The following is a 26,304-nucleotide window of genomic DNA, read 5'->3' on the forward strand; positions in this document are numbered from 1 at the left end:
TAGTCACATAGTCACATAGGTTAAAGTCACATAGGTTAACACAGACATTGCTGTTCCTTGGAGTGGTTGCACCACTCAAAAAACAACCGCACAGGATTTGGGTATAATGTTTGATGAAAAAGGCCCATGAGCGGTACTAGTGGCCTCAGGAGGAGCAAGCAAGCAAGCATGCACAGGAGTTGCCAGGTAGAATCATCGGACTGATAAAGAGCTCTGTGGGATGCGAGATGATGAAGACGATTGGAGGCCTGTGAGTTACTGGTGTCATGATCCACCCAGTCCCCGCCCCCTATAAATTCTTCTGCTGATATCCCTTGAGGAAAGCACTTAACCCCCAACTGCTCCAGAGGAGTTGGTCAGCAGCCAACAGAAGAAATGTCTGCTTATACTACTTGCCACCCCCTGTGTGAGAATGTGTTGTAGAAGCTTCTTCCTAGATGCCATACCATACACGTCCCATATACCCCCACCCCAATAACTAGTACATGTTTAAACTACATATTAGCCAATGGTTATTATTATTTGTGTGTGTGTGTGTGTGTGTGTGTGTGTGTGTGTGTGTGTGTGTGTGTGTGTGTGTGTGTGTGTGTGTGTGTGTGTGTGTGTGTGTGTGTGTGTGTGTGTGTGTGTGCGTGTGCGCGTGCGTGTGTGCGTGCATAATAGATGTAATGAATGCATGGTAAATGATGCAGCATGTGGCACGGTTACAGTAGCCTACTGGCCTATGTCTTAACAGACTAAAAAGAAAGCAAGGAAGTATGCAGGTTTTCATTCATTCATTTCAGGGCATCAATCATTCCCTTTGAAGCGTGGCCGACCTTGCTCGCGAAGAACATAGGAAAGTCAATATGGACAGCAGCTGGTCATTTGGGATGAACATGACATGACATATACTGTGTAGTGTACTGGAGGAATAGACTTGTTTGTTTTACTGAAATGACTGAAAAAAGATTAAGTTCACTTTCAGAATACTAAATGAATGTCTTTCCACACATTTGAATGAAAAAAAGAAAATGTATAGCTTTTCACACTTAACAACAATAAACATGGGTCCAAGTGTATTCCCTGTGTACTGATCTACACCTAAATAAACTTGGATCCAAGCTGTTTACTATAGCAACTCAATTCAACATGTTTTGGGCTTTTTTTCCCTTTTTTGCATAGAAGTGTATATTAGTAGGCTATGTCTTTGAACGTTTTGATGAATTGAAAATGGAGGACCCTTATGTAAACAAGTCTTAGTTCTTTTTCTGGTTAGCAGATTTGGTATTGACCTGTACTACAGTACTTCCTTGAACTGTACACATTCTACAAACTGTTAATAAAATGTTCAATCAATCAACCAAGCAATCAATCAATCAATGCTATATTTTTCTTCACTGAACAATTAGGCTATGACATTTTGTTTTATTTGTTTATAACCCTACCACATTGTTACTTGTTAGAGATACTATTTGCACTATTTGTCTGGACAGATAACACTATAATTGCCATAATTGATAATTCCATTAGAATTTTCAGCAGTGACCATGTGCATGTGGACTCGCATTTTGTGTAACAACGCAATATAACGGAAAGAAACTTACCAGGATAATCATGTCTTATCAACCGATATTCAATGGAATGAATTATCACAGAAATGTAAACAAAAAACAATCACAGGACGTGACGGGTTCCGGGAAGTTTCATATTTTGGAAGGTTCTGGGACTGGGTTAACTATTGGTCCTTGTTTGCTGCTCAGATAGAAGTCAGGTCTATTCAAAGTTTTCGCCACATACATGCACTCCTACATAGCGCATTGCTGCCCCCTAGTGTGAATTCAGTGATACATCACAATGATTATTGTTACACTGTTAAGGAAGCTTTATGTAGGCCTACAAGAAGTTTATACTGCCTATAATTCTGCTACCATCTCATCTGTCTTGTAGCTATGTATAAAGAATCTCACCCGTGTGAAGTGAGGGGCACTCTTATCATCGTCAATGGGAATTTAATGTTTGTGTATAGGACAAAGTTTGTGCACACACCAAAAGAATATAGGAAGGGCCCTCAAAAATAATAAACACCATCCAACCTTGAACCTTTTGTCCAATTGACTCTTTTATGATACTGAAACCTCCATATAGGCGGGCTGGCGGGGTACATGGAGGTTTCTGTATCTGTCCACGTCCCTTATGGAGTTCTGTGTCAGGCATGCCCAAATAGCCTATGGAGTCTAGGGCAGTCTATCACTGGTCATATTGATGACATCATCATACTCATACTTTTCGGTTCTATGGATATTTGTCTGAGATCTGCTGAGCCGACCAACTTCCCACACCCTTGGGTCCTTGGTTTTAATAGATTGCTGGATGCAATCCTACCTGGAGGGGAGAGAAAGGGGGGGGGTCCCCCTGTGAGCTGTGGCATTCCACAGGTTTACTATTCTTAATATTATGTAAACGACATGACTTCAGCTTGTGACTGCAACTTGTTCCTGTTCGCAGATGACTCAGCACTGCTGGTCTCAGACAGAGACAAACTGCAGGTTGAAAAGGCCCTCAGCTCTGAACTCGGTAGAATCTGCACTTGGCTCGCTAGACCAGGGGTTCTCAACCCGTGGGTCGCGACCCCTCGGGGGGGTCGCCAAATTATTTTGGGGGGTCCCCAAATTATTTAAAAAAATAAAAAAAATTTTTTTTCTTTTTGCAACTGAATGGCTGGAAAGTGGAAATGAAGAGTTTACATAGTACATGCATACACCTTCCCTAATGATTATATCTGGTTTCAGTATTTATTTATGGTGTATTGTCTCTATTATTAAGGTTATTGTAGCAGTCAATTTATATTGGGGGTCGGGAGGGGGCGGGGCGGGGGTCCCGGGACATTGCCAAAGCATTTCCGGGGGTCCCCGGCCAAAAACGTTGAGAACCCCTGCGCTAGACAAACTATCATTACACCTGGGAAAAACTGAATCTATTCTCTTTGGATCAAATAGATCTTATCTCAGCAAGGCAGACGGCTTCTCAGTTACAGTGGGTGACAATATTATCACACGGAGAGATGAAATTACTTAAATCGTTCCTGTGATTAAATGGCCACCAATATAATAAAAATCACACCCGTGTGAACTGAGTGGTGTAAGGTCTTATATAGACTGATCAGCTGTGGTCTGACGTAATGTCTGACGTAATGAAATCACACCCGTGTGAACTGGGTGACCATAGCAACCATTCTCATTTTTTGGTACGAACAGACACGTAAACTAACAAAGCTGAAATCACACCCGGGTGAACTGGGTGACCATAGCAACCATGCTCATTTTTTGGTACAAACAGACAGACACGTAAACTAACAAAGCCAGTTGTAGGAGTGGTTTACACCACTCAAAAAAAGTCAACCAAAGAACAAGATTCCTATACAGGATCTCCTCACTGGTCAACAAATTAACACCTTGAAGACCTTGAAGCCCTCGTACAAGGTTTCTTCGACTATGCAATGCATGATGTACCTTGATGGTACCACAGCACCTCAAAGGCCCCCAAAACAAAGTGGTCAGGCTACTACTTGGCCTTACTCCCAGAACCCACCTCACCCCTGCCCATTTTGATAGGCTGGAATGGCTTAGGGTTGACGACAGAGTACAGCAAGTTGCAATGGGCTTGGTCTACAAGGTTTGCTACACCACAGGGGTTGACACTAAGGTCTCAGAGGCACTTGCCCGTCGGGCTAGTACAGGTCATGTTCTACTTGCCCCCAGGTCATGGCCACTTGCCCCCCAAAAATATTGTTAATTATTACCATTCATTTTAACTTGTATAATGTTTATAGTGTTTTTTGTCAGGTGAAACCTGACTAGTGAAAGCTCATGAAATGTAGACGACCTAGTCATACATGATGAGTCATACTGAGGACCTAGTCCTCGAAAGCGAACTAAAGACGGTTGCATCCCCAAAATGTGCACCTGCCCAGTTGGGCTGCTGGGTAAAAAACTTCACCTGCCTGACCATTTTATTCACCTGCCCCGGGCAGTGTTAACCCCTGCACCACTATGTAGGCCTACCTGTCAAAATTCTTTCTTAATGTCAACAAAGTCCACAATCACAACACGAGAGGGAGTTAAAGAAACCACGTGCAACCCAGATTCGGTTCAAACAAGGGTTTAAATTAATTTCGCTCCTATGCCACTAAAATGTGGAATGTCCTACCAACAGCCATTAAGAAATGTGAATCCCTAGACTCCTTTAAAACCGCTCTCAAAGAGCACCTACAGATGGCTGCAATTCGTAACTGTCGCCCCCCCCCCCTCTTTTTTGAGGGGCGCTAGCCCCTACTATAATATACAATATATATACAATATACAAAAAAGCTTTTGTCCACACCCGTCTCATATTTGCCATGAACAATGAAAGGAGAAATTAGGTCAAATGTCCGCCAAATATGCCGTAAATTTGTGGCAACACAAACATTAAATGCCGTTGACAATGAAGGGGACAATTTACTTCATACTGTATGTAGACGAGCAAATCGGCGAACCAATCACATAAATTCAGTTGTTCATGATGTATGATGATGTATAATGATAAGAACGCCCCTCATGGCCCAGGCGGTGGCGTAACCGTCTGGGCACCCGACTGGTAATCCAGTCGCAGTGTGCCGCGGGTTCGACTCCCGAGCCCGACACGGCCTTTACTGCATGTCTTCCCCCATCTCTCCCCCGTTTCCTGTCAGCCTACTGTCTGTCCCTTCAAAAACCAATAAAAGGCGTAAGCCGCAAAAAATATCTTTAAAAAAAAAAAGAACGCCCCTCACTTCACACGGATGTGATTTTTTCCCTTTCCACACTGACTGTATGTAAAGTATTTATGCTGTTTTTAAAACATAATTATAGACATACAAGGTTTCAGCTTATACAAAAACACAAAACTGCAATGATAATATTCAAAGTAGCAATGCCATTGTGAAGATAAAATGTACACTAGAGCCGCCCTAGACTATCATCATTCATTCACTGGATTATCATTAATACAGCAATAATGACAATTTATCATGAATACAGGCAGGACCACAATGGAAACAAGCCCTTAGGGATTTTTGTGTGATCCTACAGCATCATTGTATAATAGTAACACTGTATGTTTGCAAACTAATAAGGTATTCAATCAATCAATCAATCAATCAATCAATCAAAATCACACCTGTGTGAAGTGAGGGGCGCTCTTATCATCATCATCCCATTCCGGCCAATCACAATTTGCGTCCTCACCTTCGACTTCAATGTTGGTGTTTACACAAACACTCAAATCTGTCCATTCATTGTCAATGGCATTCAATGTTTGTGTTAACACAATGTTTGTGTTTACACAAAGCCTCAAAGCTGGGGCCAGCGCCCCTCAAAGAAAATTGGCTCACACTTCACAATAGCCAGCAAATCCATATGTATAATTAACGCTTAACTAATGATGAATTCATGATTATATCATGCATTCATTCATCATGGAATTCATCATTAATTCCAAATTCCTGTTAATTAAACATGGTGAAGTCATTATTTCTTAATCAAAGTTAAGTGCCACACATGGTGGGCTTGTAGATCTGTTTTTTCGGTGGCTTCTAAGGCCTCACTCACACGGTCGCAACAGATTGCTGTATGCTTGTTGTATACAAAGGGTGTGACACAGCTTGCCCCAATGCATTTCCAATGGGAGTCACATGGTTTGACACAACATTTGTGTTGTATGAGGGGGAGGGGCGCAGTCGAAACACAGCCGAAACACAGCCGAAAGCCATACAACAGCTTGTAGTCCAAAATGTGGACTACAAACCATGTGACTTCCATTGGAAATGCATTGGGGCGACTGTGGCTCAAGAGGTAGAGCAGGTCGTCCAATGATCCATGGGTTGGCGGTTCGAATCCCGGCTCCTCCTGGCTACATGTCGAAGTGTCCTTGGGCAAGACACTGAACCCCAAATTGCTCCCGATGTGCTGGTTGATACCTTGCATGGCTTCCGCCGCAATCGGTGTATGAATGTGTGTGTGAATGGGTGAATGTAATGCACAATCTATGTAAAGCGCCTTGGATAAAGGCGCTATATAAATGCACCATTTACCATGACACTCACAACATTCATACAACAAGCATGCATCAATGTTTTAAAGGTCTGAGTGAGGCCTTAGCCATCTAGAATTGATGAGTGCTCATCATAGGCGGGTACTAGGAGGAGTAGAGAGGAGAGGCGATCGGTCTCTCTCTGTCCGTCCTCAGACGAGCCCTCCATCGTCTCTTCCAGTCGGTTCTCCATACATCTGGCCAGCTCGTTGGTGCTTTGCGCTCCCGAGTCCTGCGTCGTTCTTGAGTACATCCTCCATGTATGTATGTATGTATGTATGTATGTATGTATGTATGTATGTATGTATGTATGTATGTATGTATGTATGTATGTATGTATGTATGTATGTATGTATGGCAGTGGTGGAAAAAGTACTCAAATGTTTTACTTAAGTAAAAGTATAAATACTGCAATGTAGATGTACTCCGTTACAAGTAAAAGTCCTGTGTTCAAAATGTAAAGTCCAAAAGTATTGGCATACAAATTTACTTAAAGTACTAAGAGTAAAAGTACTCATATTGCAGAATGTCCCATTTCACACAAGTTCAAAATATGTACAAAATCTTGTGAAAATAGCAGATCTACAAGCTCACAATGCGTCGCATCGCGACGCATTGTGAGCTTGTAGATCGGCTATTTTCAAATGGCCAAAATGTATATAGGGCTGGAGTGGTTAATGGATGTTTTCTAATCAAAATTACAATCTCCAAAGTGACTAGCAACTAAAGTGTTCAAATAAATGTAGTGGAGTAAAAGTACAATATTTTGATCCAAAATGTAGTGAAGTAGAAGTGAAAAGTATTGGAAACTGGAAATACTCAAGTAAAGTACAAATTCCTCAAAATTGGACTTAAATACAGTACTTAAGTAAATGTATTTAGTTACTTTCCACCACTTTCCGCCCTCGTGGTCGATGGTTCCCTCAGCACCAGTTTGCTGGCTGGCAGTTTTTGATGTCTTTGGCAGTGTCCTGCTATAGTCTCATGGCTGCTGTTTTCTGGCTCACCCTTGGGTATTCCGTCATTCAGAATCTTGTTGGTAATGATGTATCTGAAAACAGCGTCTGTACTGTGCGAACGGCTGTGTGGAGCAGACAGGAAACAGAAGTCTCGGCGAAAACAGTTATTCAGTCTATAGTTTTGTATCAAGTTTTAATGACCAAAATACACTCAGTTACAAGGCAGTCGTGGGAACAAATGGCCCACGATGGAGTCACACAAGGATCTACTTGGTCGAATCAGCAGACACACATGTGAGCACACCATAGGAACGAAAGCATGTTGTCTATATACTGATGAAAGTTGAAAACTCCCTCCCTCTCATGAGGGTAGGACTTAGAAGTGTCCTTACTTACTGGCCAATCAGTGAGCAAGGACTGTCATACAAGGTTTCCATGAGAATTAGCAACAGATGAAACATGTAACTATATTTTACCAATAAGAATGAATGTACCATAATGTACAGAACATTATTTAACACCTGCAATGAAATAGTTAGACTGTATTCTTAACTCTAGATGCATATTTGACAAAGATACGTTGCATTCATGACAGACAGGACAGACAGACAGAGCAGAGCAGAGCTTGACCCAAAGATATGCCATGCAGCTGTTATCTATGGATGCAGCTATGGTAAGACGTTCACGCAGACCCCTGTGGGGTTTAATTACCCCCTAACAAAAGCTCTGTTTCTACAAGCCTAGTTGTAAATAACTAAGCATCTTCTCAAAGGATCTTACCGTGAGCCAGTTACCACAGATTGCATTGTATAGTAAAACAGCTGTCTCAACTTACGCTCTGATTAGATCTTCAGGCTGTGTCTGTAAAACTAACTGATATGTCCATAATGTCTATATCAGATTCACTCTTGCTGATGTTAAGTACTGCACGCAACAATCTGTTGTATAGCACCCGTCAAGAGACTTCTGAAGTGTTGGCTTCAGGGTCCAGCATTCGCTGTCGTATAGAAGTACAGACTCCACAGTTGCGTAGAAGAAGACGAGTTAGATTTGACGGGTAGGTTCAGGGCCCTCCATGCAAGTGCCTTCCTCACCTTCAGGTCTTGCTCGGTTGAGTTGACCCATGAGTCCTTGACTTCCTTCAGCACAGTGCCTCCTGTTGTTGTCAGTGGTGGATGTTCCGGTGAGATGTTATAAGACTATAGGTGATAACCTCAGTTTACTTGCCATTTAGCCCAAGGCCAAACTTGGCACACTCCAACTCCACTCTGTTCAGGAGTTCCTGTGCTTGTTCCACATTGTCGTCGGAGAGCAGGCTGATGTCATCCGCATATAATTGTCCAGGTCTGTCAGGACTACTTTGGAGTCCTGCTAACGTCCACTGATGGCCTTCCGAGGCTTCCTGCAATGATTAGTCAGATTTCAGATTTCAAATTTGTATTGAAGGGACAGCCCCTTGAGATGCATCATCTAATTTTCAAGAGGGACCCATAAGTCCCAGGACTACGATGAAGTCTCTGGTGGTCAGAATAAACAAGGGTAGAGTGACGAGGGTCTCCCAAGTTGAAATGGGTCACACTGGTGGTTCCATGTGGGATCATCATCATCATTAATAGTTCATAAATTAATTGAACATTGCATAACACAATGGTGCTCGTGTAACAGTTGCGTATAGGTCTAGTGTGTTGCCTTCCCAAATCATAGGCCGCCTTCCCATTCCAACCATATGAATTTAACAGTTCATAAACAATAATAATAATAATAATCTACTGATAGGTCTATATTTTGTTTTGTAACAGTATGCTACAGCTATTACATGTATTCAGTTACCCAACCCTTTCTTTTTGAGCCGAATGCAAACGAAAAAATAAAAGCCTGGGTACCGACTACCGATGGTGGCAAGCTACCCATACCCAACCCAACCCTGTCCTGTACAAAATACCAAAACCACCAACAACTATTTTAAGCTTTAGGTATGTAGAGGAGGGAGTGAAAAGCTCATATCAGACAGTGTGTTCAATGATCTAACCACCGTGATGCACAAGAACCAGGAAGCTGCTGAAGTTTGTGTTGAAGGAAGGCAGATAGACAGATAGACAGACAGGCTGGGGCCAATCCAAATAAATACAACAGGGCCAATCCAAATAATACTAGTATAGGGCCAATCCAATCCAAATAGTTAAGGACAATCCAGACACTGTAAGGCCAATCCAAATACTTTACAGGCAATTCCAGAGACTGTATAGGGATTTTTCTGGATTGATTGAAATATGTATTAACAGTTTGCAGAATTACAGTACATTTCAAGCACAAACTCAATACAAAGACTGTTAACTGTGAGTGGACGAGTCAGACGACCCAATTAAGCATTACACCATGTTCAATGGTGGACCCTCTTGTAAACAAGGGTCCATTCGACCACAGCACTGTATACTGCAGTCGTGTAGAAGAGTCAATCCACAAGGCTATAGCCTACATAACACAGCAGCCACGGATGCGTGCACAAGTCACCGCTAGCCTGAGCTGCATGCCAACCAGAGAGATAGGAATTAGTGGAGACTAGTAGAGTACTCAGTATACTAGGATAGAGAAGAGACCGGGGAGAGATCATTGTGTACGAGAGAGGGGGCGGCTTGTGGAAAGGATTTAAATCCATCTTTCACATTTGGACCCGCCTTTTCATTTGGCCGATTTCCAGCCAGAAGATCAACGAAGAGGGGGGGGGTTGGAAGAAAAGGAAAAGAAAGCTTGGAAACGTCCAAGAACATCAGCTAGTAGTTTGTAGCTATACCGCCATCTCTCGCATCAGCCTTTATAGCCGTGTCTTCATACCATGGGAAACGCTGCCACCGCCAAGAAAGGCAACGAGATAGAGAGCGGTGAGTTGTTGGGATAATATACTGCCTTGTATTCAATAGAATTGGCCCTTTTTTACACAAATAAAAGCGCTTGTGTAGCTCTATAGCTACTTGCTACTACTGGGCTGTCAAAGGCAAAGCCCCGTTCGTCCCCACTAGTGGCAGCCCCCTGATCATAGCCTAATTTTATTTATGAATAGCCTACTTCGTCGCTCGACAAAATGGGACGAAAAGTGCATTTACACACTCCCCCCCCCCCCCCAGCCGGTCATTTTGTCGAGCGACGAACTAACGATTTGAAAGGCAGCGGACACACGCACACACACACACTGCACAAGTTTTGTAAACATTGCCCGTTTGGGTGTTTTTAAGTGCTTTCGGGCTTCTTTAAGCGACGCAATCAATGAAATAACCGTGTTGCAAATACAACAGCTGAAAACACACAAAGGCCTAAAAGTTATAACGTTAGCTGCACTATTATAGATTTAAAGATAACGGACCCGCGGTCGCAGAATGCTGTCACATAAGGAAACGCTGTAAAGAAGTGTGCATCGCCACACTTGGGGGAGCATTGGCCGCTAAAATAAGTTGTAACGGGACAAGCAGATGCTGACTATATTCACACTGATCTGCACGGGCTGTTGTTGTATAACGATTGAATTGCAAATGGCATCAAGTTTTGTTGACCATTTAGCATGCTAACGTTAGCTATGGTGGTGGTGGGGGGGATTAGCCCACATCAGGCCCTGTCAGTCCCTTCCGTTGCCTCCAGATAGCCGTTCCCTGGCCTGTACACACACCCACACAAACCGATCGGCGTGTGGTGGTTCATCCCTAACCTACTGTGGAAACTAGGCTAAACATCTCTAGGTTAATGTGGGCGAGAGACGCTAATCCGCTGCCATTTGGCGGCTGAGCATTTATAAGAGCACTGTCTGTGCTGTGCTGTCCCAGTTGAAACATTCATGATGTGGTGGGTATGTTACAACTGAAGCTTATTTAGTTTTAGCACTGCTATCAGAACATACAACTAAATCACACGTTTCTAATATGGTATGAAACTGGTTCTGCACCAGACATCACCAGCATGTTATTCTCGGCTAGATAAACAAAGCTTTCCCTCTCTCAGTGCAGCATAGTGCCCAAATATGGTGAAGAAATGACAAATGCCCTTTTTCCATTCATAAAACCAGGCCCTATACTACAAGCTCGCGCACGCCACGGCCGCGCGCGCGCGCACACACATATCCACGCGCGCATGTTCAAGGTTGTGCTTTATTGTGTTACAGCATGTGTACAGCTGAGCTGTATAAATTAAAAACTTATTTTTGTTCGGCTTCCTTCAGACAATGCAGCAGCATAAGAAATAGTACAAAAATATATTTAAAAAAAAAGTGCATTTTTTTTTTTATTATCACCATATTATATACACCAACAGCATTTTTTCAGTAGTAGTAGTATTTACTTTTAGCTTATTTATAGATTTTTAGCCTATTTTTATATATAGTATTTTAGGGATTTGATGCACTGATCGGTTGGCACTTTAAATTTTGTCGTACATGTAATGACAATAAAGATCTATCCTCTTCCAGTAGCTGCCACATACTACTTTCTATTTCGCTGTATGAAGAGATCCATAAAGGCACACTCACTCTTGCACATTGTGTGTGTCATTGACTGGAGCAGCTTGTCGTCAGACCTTCGTCAGAGGATAAGGGGCATTACAAGCTTTGAAAGGATTGACGTAACTAGCCCTAGGCCAGAGTCAATCTGCGATGGGACACTTTGACACTTTGGCTGATAATGAATTGGAACAACCAACGTAATAAATCAGAAATATACCTAGACGATGGCCAAACAAAAGTGGTCTTACTGAATTTACTGAACTGATCGCCGTATATGTACAAAATAAATGAAGAATTCCAATCAATGTAGATGGTCGTATTTTCTGTTTTGCGGTGGAACATTTCCTGGCACATGCTCTTAATAAAGCAGACTGTCTGTGGCTAGCGAGTCAGTGCGCCCACGTTGTTTAAAGCAGTTGTCATTTTATGATGCTGTGAATATGTCCCTCTTAAGATTTATTGAGTTATTGAGAGGGAGACCAGACACACTGCAGCACATTGCCCAGCCAGAGACGCTCCGGGAGGGGTAGGCTGGGAAGAACAGATCAGCAATGGCTATCATACTTCTGACTGTGTTAAAACCATTTAAGCTGACACCATGCCCTGAGCAGGAGATTTGTCTGGAGCAACTCCCACAAGACGGCCTGGTTACCTATATAGCTACCTGTGTCTGCTATCAGCAAAGCAACCCAAGCCTCCTCTCCTCCAATGTCCCTTGATGCTAGCACACTGTTTTGTCAACAAGAAAGACAATGGTTGTTTGCTGTCTCTCGAAATGTTGTTTGTGTTTGCCAAGGTCCACACTTTGGCTGATGGACAACACTTTTTTTCTGTTCTATAACAAGCATTTGGGAGAAAAAGAAGAAAAGAAAAAAACTAAAAGTGACTGTTGAAAATTCGTTTCAAATGACCGCTTTAGTTAGTGGATGTGAAATCATTCTCCTGCCTTGATCACAATGTCATTTCAGAGGAGCAAAGTCACGTGGTCCACTTATTTAGATTTTCAAGTCAGTTTAATCATGTAACGCCATTTAATATACTGGCATTATATTAACATTTGTCCTTTCAGGAACAATGGTGTGGGAAACCATACTAGAAGTTCTTAGCATCTGTGACGGGCTACATTCATGCCTGCATGGTATTGTTTTCATCTTGTGAGTCTGTCAGTGTTTCATCATGGCTAAATATTGACCTGAAGAGAAGACACCTATTGTAGTACTTTGCCAAGTTTTGTCTCTCTCTCTGTGGACACAACTTGTCAGAGGATGTGATTCAAATAGGAGGAGGGGTGGCAGATCGGTAGGGGCTGAAACAGATTCTGGCTAGCTGATAACATTCATTTACATTGCGAATTTGCAACATCATGCTCGCAAGCTTCCCTGGGCATTTCTCAGTGAACATAGTGCCAGAAGAAAGCGCGGTATCTACTATTTGAGAAGTACCTCATCACAAACTATTTTTGATCCATGGTGGGTTTCATGACTGAACCCACCCCACACATGAAACTACCACCGATTTGTATGCCACAGGGTTAGCAAAGAGGGCCATGACTTGCATGTAGGTAGGTCCCCATCAGAGAACTGAGCCATGGGACATTGCAAATGTGTTCAGCATTCTTACAAGAAGAGCCACCAAAGCACAGTTTTAAGACTGAATAGCCCAATAATGCATAACCACGAGACAGTGTTTTGTTTTTTTTACTCCTGAGTCCTCAGTATCTCCTCAATCAACTGCATTTGTGTCACATGGTTCTAGCCATGGTATTTTGGCATATCTGTTCTGTTAATCTTTTCGCTGATGCTACACTCACATTAGGGCTGTCACAATCATGAAGGTTTAGTTGATGACTAATACCATACAAATACTTGTGATTAACAGCCTGTACGCACTGCACGACCGTTCATGACGTACCATGTCAGACTATCCGATTAAAATGGAATAAATCCTTGCCGCTTCTTTCTCTTGAGACTGGTCACACAACACGTTTTTCACATTCTCCTGAGATCCGCCAGGGGACAAGTTCTCGAAAATATAGTGTAGTCGGAAGTCCGCAGCGCCCGGGCAGCTGTTTCGATGCACGCATGCTCGCACGCACGCCCACGTTGGTTTGCTTGTGTGTTCATTAGGCTATACTAGCGAGTACCAAAATATCCTAATACGGTAACCAACACAGTGCTTAAATATGCACTTCCACCATGAACAGCTATAGACAACAGATTAAACAATTCACTCAGAGAGAGTGCTCTCTCTCTCTCTCTCTCTTGTGACACAGAGAAGTTTGCTGGAGCTATACTATTAGGCTACTTTGTGGGGACACGGCTAGTCTTATCACTGCAAAGAGCTGTCACACTACAAGATGAAAAGATGCACGTTATTTGTCTGAAGTTCATTATCGCGCCCGACACAGGAATTTTGTCGGGGGGTGACAAATCAGGCTAAAATCGTGTAGTGCGTACAGGCCTTAAAGGACCACTTCACCACATTTCAACCTACCGGTATCTTCATATAATTGGTCCTCACTAATGTTGTTGATGATTAAATACCAGAATTTATTTTTACTCAGTCTGTGTCTCATAGGAGGTCCGTGGGCAGTTCAGAAACCCAGTGACATCATCATTAGGCAGATTATTTTAAAAAAAAATCACACCCGTGTGAAGTGAGTGGTGCAACTCTGTGTGGGGGGTCCTTGGGGGGTCCCCGGAACATCCAGACCCCCAGGAACGTGCCCAGGGGGCCGGCCCGGTTCCGGTGAGCCGAAATGGTTGAGAAATGACAATTACTGTGTGGGGGTCCCAGGGGGTCCCTCTATTCTACTGTACTGTCACTGTACTGTAACACGCCAAATCATCATATTTATATGAAAACCAACCAAACGCTATTTCGTGCTCAGACAGACCCAGCCAGGGACCCAGGGACAAACATAGCTGTCTATAGGAGTGGTTGCACCACTCAAAAATATATACATTTAGATTTTTTATCATCGTGAGAATGATGGGCTTCCATTTTCGCATTGCAACTTTTCAGGGATAGAAAGCTTTGATTGAGGAGATTTTTTGTTTTGTTGTTTTATCATGATTATTAGTGAGGACCAATTATACGAAGATGGGTTGAAAAGTTGGTCCCTTGACCCATTCTGGGCGGGAACCCCTTTCGGTGTTTTAATCATTATGTTGTACTTTAGCTATTGAAAAATATCAGATCTACAAGCTCGTAGCGCGGCACCGAGTGCCAAGCTACGAGCTTGTAGGTCTGATATTTTTGAAAAATCGTGAAAATGTGGCACAAATCTTTGAATATATATATATATATATATATATATATATATATATATATATATTCTTTCAGAGCGAACGTTTCTGGAACTACATATTTTCAGATGGGGGTCGGTGGGCAATTACATATCATTTTTGGGGTCCTTGACATGAAATATTGAGCACCATTGATATAGAAACGGGTATTTCAGAAAACTGTCAGGATTTAGAAGACATTTTTTAAATTTCGACCTCGGGCCTAAATGGGTTAACAATTTAATTGTCTCAGTTAATTTTATGGCACTATTGCCCCTTTTGAAGAAGAGCCATTTAATTGGCATTTAACATTGGAATTGGAACATAGTCCGCATACTGTCAGTGTATACATTTACACAAGGTAGATTTAACATACATACCTTAAATATACAAAGCATATTACTGACAAACGTACTGTATAGTCAAAACAAGCCTTGACCTTGTCATCCACAATCACAGCCAATCATGCTTCTCAGCGCCTAGGAACATTCGCATGACTAACCCTCAACCGGTGGAAAACACTGTTTTTATACAGATGAATGGAAATGATTCTAATGACAGATGATTAGGAAATGATGTAATAATTATGACAGGCCTATACTCTCACCACTCACTCTCAGTACGTCAACACCACTTGTGTCTTTTATTTCGAGTGCACTTTCTCCACTACATATTCTATGCTTCATGCCTGTTGAATTGATCTGATACACTTGTTGAGTTGAGTACATCAAATCTGTCTCTGTCTCTCTCCGTTTTTTTTTCATCCCATCCATGTGGGTGAATGTTCCTGCAAATCCGTGGTGAACTATAGAGACTTTTGGTATGCTTATCTATCCAAGCAAATGACAAAACCAAAATGACAGAACCAAAGTGTTCTCATTGTGATAACTTGTTAGATAAGCTGCTTGCTGTGTTTTGTGTGCTTTGCTAATCATGCACCCATGTTTTTGTTGTCCACATTCATCGTCATTCTGGACCTCTGCTGTCTGCTGTGTTTTCCATGTAATGTTGGTTTGTCATAATTTGTTCTACTCGAGTTCCATCCTAGCCTTCCCTAAAATGCTATTATAGTACAGAAATTGATGCATAAGAACTTGGAGAGACATCTCCTGTGCAAGCTCCCTTTTTTTTAATAAGAAAAAAAGGTAACATATGCAGTCTCTTTGCATCATTTCTTACTAGTCTGCTTCAGTCTTGTTTGTTGTGTTTTTGAGTTATTTTGTGTAGTGTTTAAGCATTAGAAACAAAATATGTAATATTTTAACATCCAGTCAAACTCACTTGTCAAATCCCTCAAACTCCCTTTCTAGTATTCCTATATATATTTAGATACAGTATATATTCCCATATTAGTCTTCTTTGCCAGTTCCATCCAAAACCCTCGTTGACTTACTTTCTTTTACAATCTAGGTACAACCGTATCGCTTGCCAAAAAATAACGGAGTTCCAAGTGAAAACATTTTCAGTTGAAGATCAGTTATTTTCGCGACATGGTTGTACAACCAAGCTTAAGTTAGCCTTGCATGCCACTAAAGCCAGTAACTGTATGCTAACTTTCTCACTCTTTCTGTCCTCCTTCAGTGAAAGAGTTTCTAGCCAAAGCCAAAGAAGACTTCCTACGGAAATGGGAATGTCCACAACAAGTGAGTGTGACAGAGGACTTGTGTATGCACCCCATTTAGAAGTTCATGTTTTGGTGCATGTTGTGGTCTTGAAGTAGGCCAACTTAACTTGTGTTCTTGCCTCGACTTTCCACAGAGCGCAACGTGCCTAGATGACTTTGACAGATTAAAGACACTGGGCACTGGCTCCTTTGGAAGAGTCATGCTGGTGAAACACAAAGCCACAGAGCAGTACTTTGCCATGAAAATACTGGACAAACAAAAGGTAGGCGTGTGCGTGTGCGTGTGCGCGCGTGTGTGTGTGTGTGTGTGTGTGTGTGTGAGAGAAAGTCAATTAGTGTCTGTACATTTGAAGAGAAGAGTACTGCCGAGGCAGACAACCCGCAACACTGCATAATAGAATGAAGAAAATGTCAGCACTCAATATACGTCCTTTTCACATAATTTTATTTACCTCGGACGAGCAGACAACGTACGCGTTTCGGCCTAGTCGGCCTTCCTCAAGTGTCTGTACATTTGGACTACACAATTACAAACATGGGGTACAAAACGGTTGATCCAAAAAGACCTGTGCTGTTTGCCAGTATGACTGACATTTTTCTCAAGAATGCAATTAGCTGATTAACCCTGTCTGTTTCAGGTGGTGAAACTCAAACAAATAGAACACACGCTGAACGAGAAAAGAATATTGCAGGCAGTGAGCTTCCCCTTTCTCGTCAAACTTGAGTATTCGTTCAAGGTAGGAGAAGCATCATTGCACCTTGCTATAGAAAACATCCGTTAGTTCTCAGCTAAGTTTTGGTTTCCTGTTTACTTTTGTTGTTGATTTTTATAGGACAATTCCAATTTGTACATGGTAATGGAGTATGTTCCAGGAGGAGAGATGTTCTCACATTTAAGAAGAATCGGAAGGTTCAGGTTGGTTCAATCTCTGCATCTTTCTTCTTATACATCAACATGTTTATTCACCTTGCATTTACATTAGAAACCTGTCCTCAGTGGTTGGTTGTTTAAGATGTCTTTCTTCAGTTTCACCAAATGTGAACGCAATATTTCTCTCTCTCCAGTGAACCACACGCACGTTTTTATGCTGCCCAGATAGTGCTGACTTTTGAGTACCTCCATTCGCTAGACCTAATCTACAGAGATCTGAAGCCAGAAAACCTCCTCATCGACCACCATGGCTACATTCAGGTGTGCTATGAATTAGTGAAAGAACACATTCATTAATTCATATATATTTTTTGTGTGGCTTTCGCCTTTTTTTTTACATGCAGTAAAGGCCGTCGGGATCGGGAGTCGAACCCGCGGCACACTGCCAGACTGGATTACCAGCCAAGGTGCCCAGACGGCTACGCCAGCCGCCTGGGACAAAGAACACATTATTTTACTGCAGCTGGGCTTTCAACTGTTTGCCTATACTGTATGTTTGCTCCTTGGGCCCTATAGGTGACAGACTTTGGATTTGCCAAGAGGGTAAAAGGCAGGACCTGGACACTGTGTGGAACACCAGAGTACCTGGCTCCAGAAATCATTCTCAGCAAAGTATGTACGACATCTACCCTCTCAACTGTAGTCAAATGATGTTGATCAGACAGATCATGTCAAATTCAATTTACGCCTTTTCTTTCTTCATTGCCATTTACGCTTGCAAGTGCAAGTTATTTTATTACTTTAGTTTATATATATATATATATATATATATATATATATAGATATAGATATCTCTTGCATACCTATATTCAGGGTAGGTCAGATTGCCTTTAAATGTAGTCTGTCAATTACCCATTTTTGTCATTTGTAACATAATCCCATGGCTGTATTCTATTCTTAATGCTTTTGGATTACGGCATAATCAAACATTGGAGATATTGCACCATATACAAAAACAAGAGCCCCAGTATTTGGCAGTTTGTTGGAGGGATAGTAAGTAATGGTGTCTATAATGGGACTTCCTGGATATTAAATGTTTATATAAGGGATAATGTATGGCAATGTAAACGTATGTTTTCTCATGCCAATAAAGCCCATTGAATTGAATTGAAATTGTATGGCTGCGTGGTCATTGTTGATAGATTAATCACAGACGGGGTGATTTATATATCGACAATGACCACGCAGCCATACATTATCCCGCTTATTACACGGCTACTTAATACACAAATTAATAAATTGACCCAAAAGTGACAACAAAACAAAGTGTTTACTTGCTTACGGTAATGAAAGTATACCAAGTTGGCCCCGCAGAGGCAACAAGTCGCCTCGGAAACAAGGAAGTGAGTGTTGCTCAAATGGAATAACTTTTCGTGTAGAGAGCATAGTCTATTTCTCGCTTCAAAAATGTTATTGAAAGCATGTTGTTTAGTTAAATGGCATTGTGTGTTAGTTTACATGGCTGTCATGTTGTTTAGTTAAATGGCATTGTGTGTTAGTTTACATGGCTGTCATGTTGTTTAGTTAAATGACATTGTGTGTTAGTTTACATGGCTGTCATGTTGTTTAGTTAAATGACATTGTGTGTTAGTTTACATGGCTGTCATGTTGTTTAGTTAAATGACTGTGTGTTAGTTTACATGGCTGTCATGTTGTTTAGTTAAATGACATTGTGTGTTAGTTTACATGGCTGTCATGTTGTTTAGTTAAATGACATTGTGTGTTAGTTTACATGGCTGTCATGTTGTTTAGTTAAATGGCATTGTGTGTTAGTTTACATGGCTGTCATGTTGTTTAGTTAAATGGCATTGTGTGTTAGTTTACATGGCTGTCATGTTGTTTAGTTAAATGACATTGTGTGTTAGTTTACATGGCTGTCATGTTGTTTAGTTAAATGACATTGTGTGTTAGTTTACATGGCTGTCATGTTGTGTACAGCATAAAGTCCAAGCAGCGCAGCGGCTGCAGGCAGGTGCTCCGAGCCTTTGATTAGTCAGCGGTCTGTTACAGAGCGGAGAGGTCATTGTCCAGAAATAACACACCACTGAATTTGGCGATTGACCAATCAGAATCAAGCATTCAACCAAGCCGTGTAATAAAGATTGTTAATAACTAACAACTGATTGGGTTATTTGCTTTACTTACTGTGGGGGGGGGGGGGGGGCAGGGCATATGTTTTGACGACAAACTGCCGTCTGTGGTTGTCAGCAGTCATGTGAAAGTCATGTGAAAGAGAGTAGTGAGTGAGTGAAGTTACGTTCCCAAGTTAATTCTGCAACTCAATAACCAATATGCTCTGATAGGGTTATATAATTTCTAACCTGGGGGGGGGGGGGGGGGGGGGTAGGCAGCATTTATGTCCCTGCACAATTTGCACAAATGACTGCAGCTTCTAACTGGAGCGTGGATCTGTAATATTACCAGAGCTCGGAAACTGTCTGGGTGTCTCCCACAAACACGGGAGTCTGAAACGGAGATGTCATTGAGAACATTTAGCTCCATCGTCGTCTGTCCCATTGCTAGCGTATTGCTGTAAACAAGCCAATCCATACGGGTTGTCAAAATAACTTGTCAGCCCGGCTTGCCTACCAAGGGCGTTGTCAGCTGTACAGTATAGGGTATGCGGGTGGGGGAAAGAAGAGTGTAATATTTAGATTAGATATTTAATTTGCAGTGCTTTGTATTGTCATGCTGATTGAATTATGTCATTCATTTTATTGTAGGGCTATAATAAAGCTGTGGACTGGTGGGCTCTGGGAGTCCTTATTTATGAGATGGCAGCTGGCTACCCTCCATTCTTTGCAGATCAACCCATTCAGATCTACGAGAAGATTGTGTCTGGAAAGGTGAGCAATACAAAGTTTTTTTTTGTTGTTGAGTGGTGCAAACCACTCCAACAACCAGCTTTGTTTGTATGTTTGTGTGTACCTGTACGTGGGGCCCAAAAGAATGAGCATGGTTATTATGGTCACTGACATTACGTCAGACCACAGCTGATCAGGCTATATAAGACCTTGCACCACTCGGTTCACACGGGTGTGATTTTTTTTGTTGAATGATTGCCACGCTATAATCTGATTGGAGAGAGGCTTTTTCAAAACGTTCTTTACCAAAAAATGTCGTCGTTTTTTCCCCCAGTTTTCCATGTGTTTACGACTGGTACTTCATTAGACCCCTTGGTGTGGTTGCTATGTGTCTTCCCTTTGTATTTAGGGTTTCTTCCTGGAGGTTGAAACCTTGACAATCAAACATGCCAATGAAGAAAACGGCGATTATAGTGACATCAGGATATCATCCCCTCCCCTAACTCCTCCCCCTTTATCATACAACGGGGTGGATCACCACCCACCAAGCAAACCAGGCATACTTAGGGCGCGTTCGGAAATAGCGCACTGAGTGAGCGCACTGTGCAATGCAAACTAATAGGAGAGTGCACTCCGGTGTGGTATTTCCGAACGCGCCCTTAATGAACTGGTGGCCGTGTCCACATAAAACCGACATTTTAACAAATTCTGTACACTTAATTGAAAATAGTTCTTCCTCCGTATATAATAATACTACCTGATCATGTTTTGGAGTGGGGGGGAAAAAACATCTTTAACGTTTCGACACAGAGTCTCAATCAGAATGACAAAGTTACGGTGTGCAGACTTCTATTATTTTTTATGAATGTACAAAATGTTCCCTGGTGACAGAAATGGCATTTAATGACACATTCTCAATAATCCGTTGGCCCGTGCCAGGTACGATTCCCCTCGCACTTCAGCTCGGACTTGAAAGACCTGCTGAGAAACCTGCTGCAGGTGGACCTGACCAAACGCTACGGGAACTTGAAGAATGGCGTCAACGACATCAAGGGCCACAAGTGGTTCGCCACAACGGACTGGATCGCCATCTACGAGAGGAAGGCAAGACGATACACTTAATATGTACACCGACATAATTTTTTGCAGTCACTTCACAGTCTTACGTCTTAAGCACTATGAAACAAAAGTAATTGGGGCCCCGCTTGAAATGTGGGAGCCATGGTAATGATTGTACATTCTGTCTATCCTCAAATATTAATGAATATATATATATATATATATATATATATATATATATATATATATATATATATATATATTTTTTTTTTTTTTTTTTCTTCTTTTTTTTCCCCCCATAGTAATCATTGCTGTTATCATCATTCTGTTTGATGTTTGCTTTCCTTATAGGAATCCACGATTCCGCGATCGTGGAATTTACCAATGCCGTCATTTCTAGACGGTCTGTGGAATATAGTCGGACGAGTGAATTCGGTAAAACCTGGCGTCGGTAAAACCTGACACAGTTCCTTATGCGTAGGTAGTAACAAGTAGGCACTATAATAACGATTTGTAACATGGTGAGGTGTCGGACCCCATACTCTGAAACGCCGCCTAAGCCAATGGGAGTCTGACTCTGAACCACTAGTGCTTCTAGTAGCGACCTAGTCATGATTGGCTGCCCCTAAGCCAATGGGAGTCTGACCCCATACTCTGAAACGCCGCCTAAGCCAATGGGAGTCTGATCTCTGAACCACTAGTGCTTCGCCTTCTAGTAGCGACCTACTGTAGTCATGCTTGGCTCCTGTGTTGTTTTTGGCAGCAAATTTCTGTCACATTGTAGTCACCTGGAATGTATTAGTGTTGGTCTAGTTTTAGTCGACTAAATGTCATAAGATTTTAGTCGACTAAATCTACAGGTGATTTAGTCGACTAAAATATGTTTTGGCGGGCCTTGATGGCTGATTTTACACTTGCTGAAAATAGCCGATCTACAAGCTCACAACGCATCGCAGCGCGACGCGTTGTGAGCTTGTAGATATGCTATTTTCAGCATGCAACCAAGTGTAAAATGACTTGTCTTTTACATATACTGGATCTCTTGTCCACTAGTCCCTTCCTAACATTTTACTCTAGTTTGTATCTATATTTGATCTATATTTAGTCTTAGTTTTAGTCATCATAGCTTAGTTTTTCATTTAGTTTCCATGTGGTTTTCGTCAGTGAAAAAAGGTAGTCGACGAACATTTTGCACGGGAGCAGTGCATGTTCGGACTAACGGGACTTCGGATCTATGGGCAGTTCCCGGTTTTAGTCGCCGAAAACAACACTGCTTGTCTCGCTGCCTCCTAAGCCCTGAAACACACTGCAGCGCCAAGCGAGTGACAACAGCTAATGTTCTGAGCTAACTTTAGCTACAGGAAAAGCCATAACGAAACACAGTGATTGAACCAACAGAAGAACGTCGGAAACCAACGAAAACAGCGGCCGGGAGGTTGTGACAGAGAAACATACACGTTAAAAAAAATAATAATAATGATACTCGTGTCATTCTTGGTTTTTTTTTACTTTTTAACATACATTTTAGTATTTACCCAAAAATGTCACTTACTTTAACTTTTTCTTTGCTGTTAGAAGAACAGAGCCATTAAGTCTTGTAAACGTTTATTGAATGTTCACATTTCTCACATTGTGAATCCCTTTTCCGTTTGAAACTGGAAATTCTGTATCACCCCCTTCTATTTTTAGTTTCACTCTTTTATTTCTTGTGAAACGGGCCATGGCGTATGCTTTAACAACATATTGTGAAAACAGGTCCTCTGGGTGTTGTTGGATTGTTATCTGAGGGGCAGTTGATCGTGTGTGTGTGTGTGTGTGTGTGTGCGCGTGTGCGTGTGCGTGTGCGTGCGTGCGTGCGTGCAGAGAGATACTGTACAGTGTACTGTTCAGTCATGCATGCACAGCTGACCAGTTAAACCAGTTTTTTCTTTCTGACCTGGAAATCACCCAGCAGCCTCTGTAGCGCACACTCACCGTGATGAGCACGATTTAATTGTTGTATCGATCACTGAAAATGGATATTTTATTTATCATCTTCGGTTGTGACCTTGTAGATTGGCTGTTGTCAGTGTGTGCAAATAAGTATAACTCTGGCATTCACATCCCCATGCCCAAAATCCCTAAACTTCTTTGCCTTTAAAAAAAATAATATTTTATAATTTTTTTAAACTATTTTGAAAAACATTTTTTGTAATAGTTCAAATAGCCAATCTACAAGCCCTGATGAAGACCGTATAGGTCGAAACATGTCGGTTCAATAAAATATTTCCTCCTTTTGACATCAAGTGTGCCCGGATCTCCTCTTTTCTCTATATCGTGTTGTTATCCCGATTGATCCCAGGAGCACCTTTTTACCATTTTTATACATTTTTTTATACCTACACACCTCCTGAGCACCTGGTTGCCTCCTTGCCTCAGCCAATCTACAAGCTCACAACGTGTAGATCGGCTAGTTGAATAAATGAGTCTTGCGCCTGTCACAGACATGCGCAAAGCAAGTTCAGTCAGGAAACTCGGTGTAGTTTCTGCCTGGCCGTTCATTGGGCCGCCTCAGAATCACGCTCTCATTCACAGGATTCCCTTCATTCACTCACACACACTCATTCCATCTTCATACTACGGCTATTTAAAGTGGAAATTTGCACTGCTTGCTTGCTTGCTGCTGCACGCTGATACTGCTGCGTTGCTGTCTGCTTAAACTTTTGGTGCTCACCCTCCTCCACCCCACCTGTCGTTTTGGATCTGCTGTTTAGGTACGGGGGATTCGGAGTCCCTATGGTTGGGACTGATGCGCTTGATCAGAGTACCTAAAAAGCAGATCCAATTCATCGCCAAACCATAATAAATATATTGCTCATTTTATATTCTTCAATAAATATATATGTCCTGACTGAATTTTAAAAGGCTTTTCAGAATAGTAAATATAAAAGGCAAAGAAGTTTAGGGATAAAGGGGTAAGGCACTTGCAAAAATAGGGCCCCAAGACTTTTCACTGTAATGACAGTGATTGATCTTGGGGAAGGTGGACTGGCAACGTACATTTGCCAAGTACGTACCCAATTCCCATTCAGTGTCTTATTTTTCTTGTCTCTTTTGTTTGTTTTTTTGTTGGGTTTTTTTGCAGGTCGAAGCGCCGTTCATACCAAAGTGCAGAGGTCAAGGGGACACCAGCAACTTCGATGACTACGAAGAGGAGGAGATCCGTGTTTCCGTAACGGAAAAATGTGCAAAGGAGTTTGCAGAGTTTTAGGACATGAGAATGTGGATATATCAGGGCTAAAACACACGAAATAAGGGGATCTTTGCACTCTTCTAAAGACTTGGGGTGGAGCAGAGACCATCATTGTTCTAATCTACCATGTAGTTCCTTCATTCCACAAGGCTGAATGAGGTCGCCATGATCCTTGGGTGTCGATAACACCCCTCACTCACCTACATATTAAAGCAGACACGTTACTTTGTTTTCTTTTGGTCGTTGTTTTTTTTATCCACTTTTTCTTTTCTTTTTCCTTTTTTCCACCTTTTTTTATTTTTACTTTGAAGCAGTTCTAGTCTTGGATGTTGTACTCCCTTTTACAATGTGATATTTTTTCAATTTATGAGGAAAGACGTTGAGACAATGGCCAATATTAATCCACACGTAACTAATTTGTCTATGGCAGTATGACACGCAATTGTGTGGGTTATAGGGTAATGCCTCTAGTTGTCAACAATGTATATTTATGGTCTGTTACAAATCCAAGATGGGAGAAAACCTTACTCTTATCTCTGGATCTCGCAAAGTTTGGTCAGCTTTCGGAAGTAGTATTTGTCATATGTGTATAGCTGTTACTTTTGTAAGACATTTGAACACGGTGAGTGTTCAAAGCATGACCAAATAGAAAGCATTGGGTGACGGAAGACAAGAGGTCCTTTTTGCTCTTCTTTGCTTTTGCCTTAGAGAGGCAAGTCCTCAAACCCAACAAAGCATCAATTCACACTCTTCTTGGTATTCTGACCCAGTCACTGCAAGCCATTTCAGAAAATGGAAAACCTTACTGATGGTAAAATGCAAAATCTAGTTTTATCCGTTTGGATCTCTTTAGTTACATGTAAATTTGTCATTTAATATCTCACCATTATTTGCTGTGTCTATATTAATATCCCCAGAGCTGTAATCCCTGGATTACAGCTCTGTTTATAAAGGCCCTTGATGATAAAAAGTTGGTGGAGCAATCACCGCCAGAATATGGGAAAGAGTAAAGCCTGATTTATACTTGGTTGCGCGAGCAGATCTACAAACTCCGTACTCGCGTGTCTCTCAGTGCGACGTGAGCTTGTAGATCAGCTATTTTAGGTGTTCAATACCTTTTGTGCAACTGTATAACTCAAATTTAAAATCGCTGAGAATTTTTCTAGGGTGTAATGTAAAAATGATCAGTTAAATGTGTATAGTGTTGTGGCTTGTGCCTCAACATTGTTTGTGAAACCTTAAAGAAGTACAAACTTTATAATATGCAAAAGGTGTTTTTAAATCTCCTGAAACAGGATGACAAAACAGATTTTTTTTTCAAAAAAATAAATAAATAAAATCCCTATTGGCATTCCTAAACTATTTGAACTACCATGTTTCATTCTTATGAAAGAATGTAGAGTTGCAACTGATGGGTATGCAGATTCTAACAGCTTGATTTCAAGGTACATATTTTTCCTCACAATACACAATACATGTAACCCAGTCATTGTCCAGCTCATTACATTATACATATATGCATTGTTTCATATGTGTTTTTATTTATACACATTAGAGATGCTAATAAATTTTATTTTTAAAGTGTCAAAGTTGTCATTTTCTTTCAGGTGGAATTAATTGGAGCACATGGATACTTTGGGTAGACTGAAAGCTTGATTTTTCACTGCCTTGACTGGGCATTCATGCCATGAAATTAAACCAGATTAGGAATTGGCCTACTTTCAACTGTTTACTAGTACTGTAGTAACTACAGACATGCTCAAATCGGTTTGTGCAATAAATAATGTATTGAATGCATGGTGGAAAAACTGCCCCCATCTGGCAGAGTCAGGTTA

General features: G+C 41.6%; 1 protein-coding gene across 1 annotated transcript; it reads left to right on the top strand.

The window, feature by feature from the left end:
- Nucleotides 1–9,514: 9,514 nt before the first annotated feature.
- LOC306943347 (cAMP-dependent protein kinase catalytic subunit beta) lies at nucleotides 9,515–25,764 on the top strand. The gene is made up of 10 exons (XM_079529618.1): nucleotides 9,515–9,928; nucleotides 16,401–16,462; nucleotides 16,578–16,706; nucleotides 17,082–17,180; nucleotides 17,277–17,359; nucleotides 17,509–17,635; nucleotides 17,891–17,986; nucleotides 20,098–20,220; nucleotides 21,118–21,282; nucleotides 24,362–25,764. The coding sequence occupies exons 1-10, from the start codon at nucleotides 9,883–9,885 to the stop codon at nucleotides 24,485–24,487; spliced, it is 1,056 nt and encodes a 351-aa protein (XP_079385744.1). The 5' UTR covers nucleotides 9,515–9,882; the 3' UTR covers nucleotides 24,488–25,764.
- Nucleotides 25,765–26,304: the final 540 nt, after the last annotated feature.

The sequence above is a fragment of the Electrona antarctica genome (genome assembly GCF_951216825.1).
Source record: "Electrona antarctica genome assembly, chromosome: 19".
NCBI lineage: Eukaryota > Metazoa > Chordata > Actinopteri > Myctophiformes > Myctophidae > Electrona > Electrona antarctica.

What these genes read in the sequence shown, in the direction of transcription:
- LOC306943347 (XM_079529618.1), top strand. Translation starts at nt 9,883, where the DNA reads ATGGGAAACGCTGCCACCGCCAAGAAAGGCAACGAGATAGAGAGCG. An exon ending in AAATACTGGACAAACAAAAG is followed by an intron (nt 16,707 to 17,081) that starts GTAGGCGTGTGC and finishes TGTCTGTTTCAG; the next exon opens with GTGGTGAAACTCAAACAAAT. An exon ending in AGAAGAATCGGAAGGTTCAG is followed by an intron (nt 17,360 to 17,508) that starts GTTGGTTCAATC and finishes CTCTCTCTCCAG; the next exon opens with TGAACCACACGCACGTTTTT.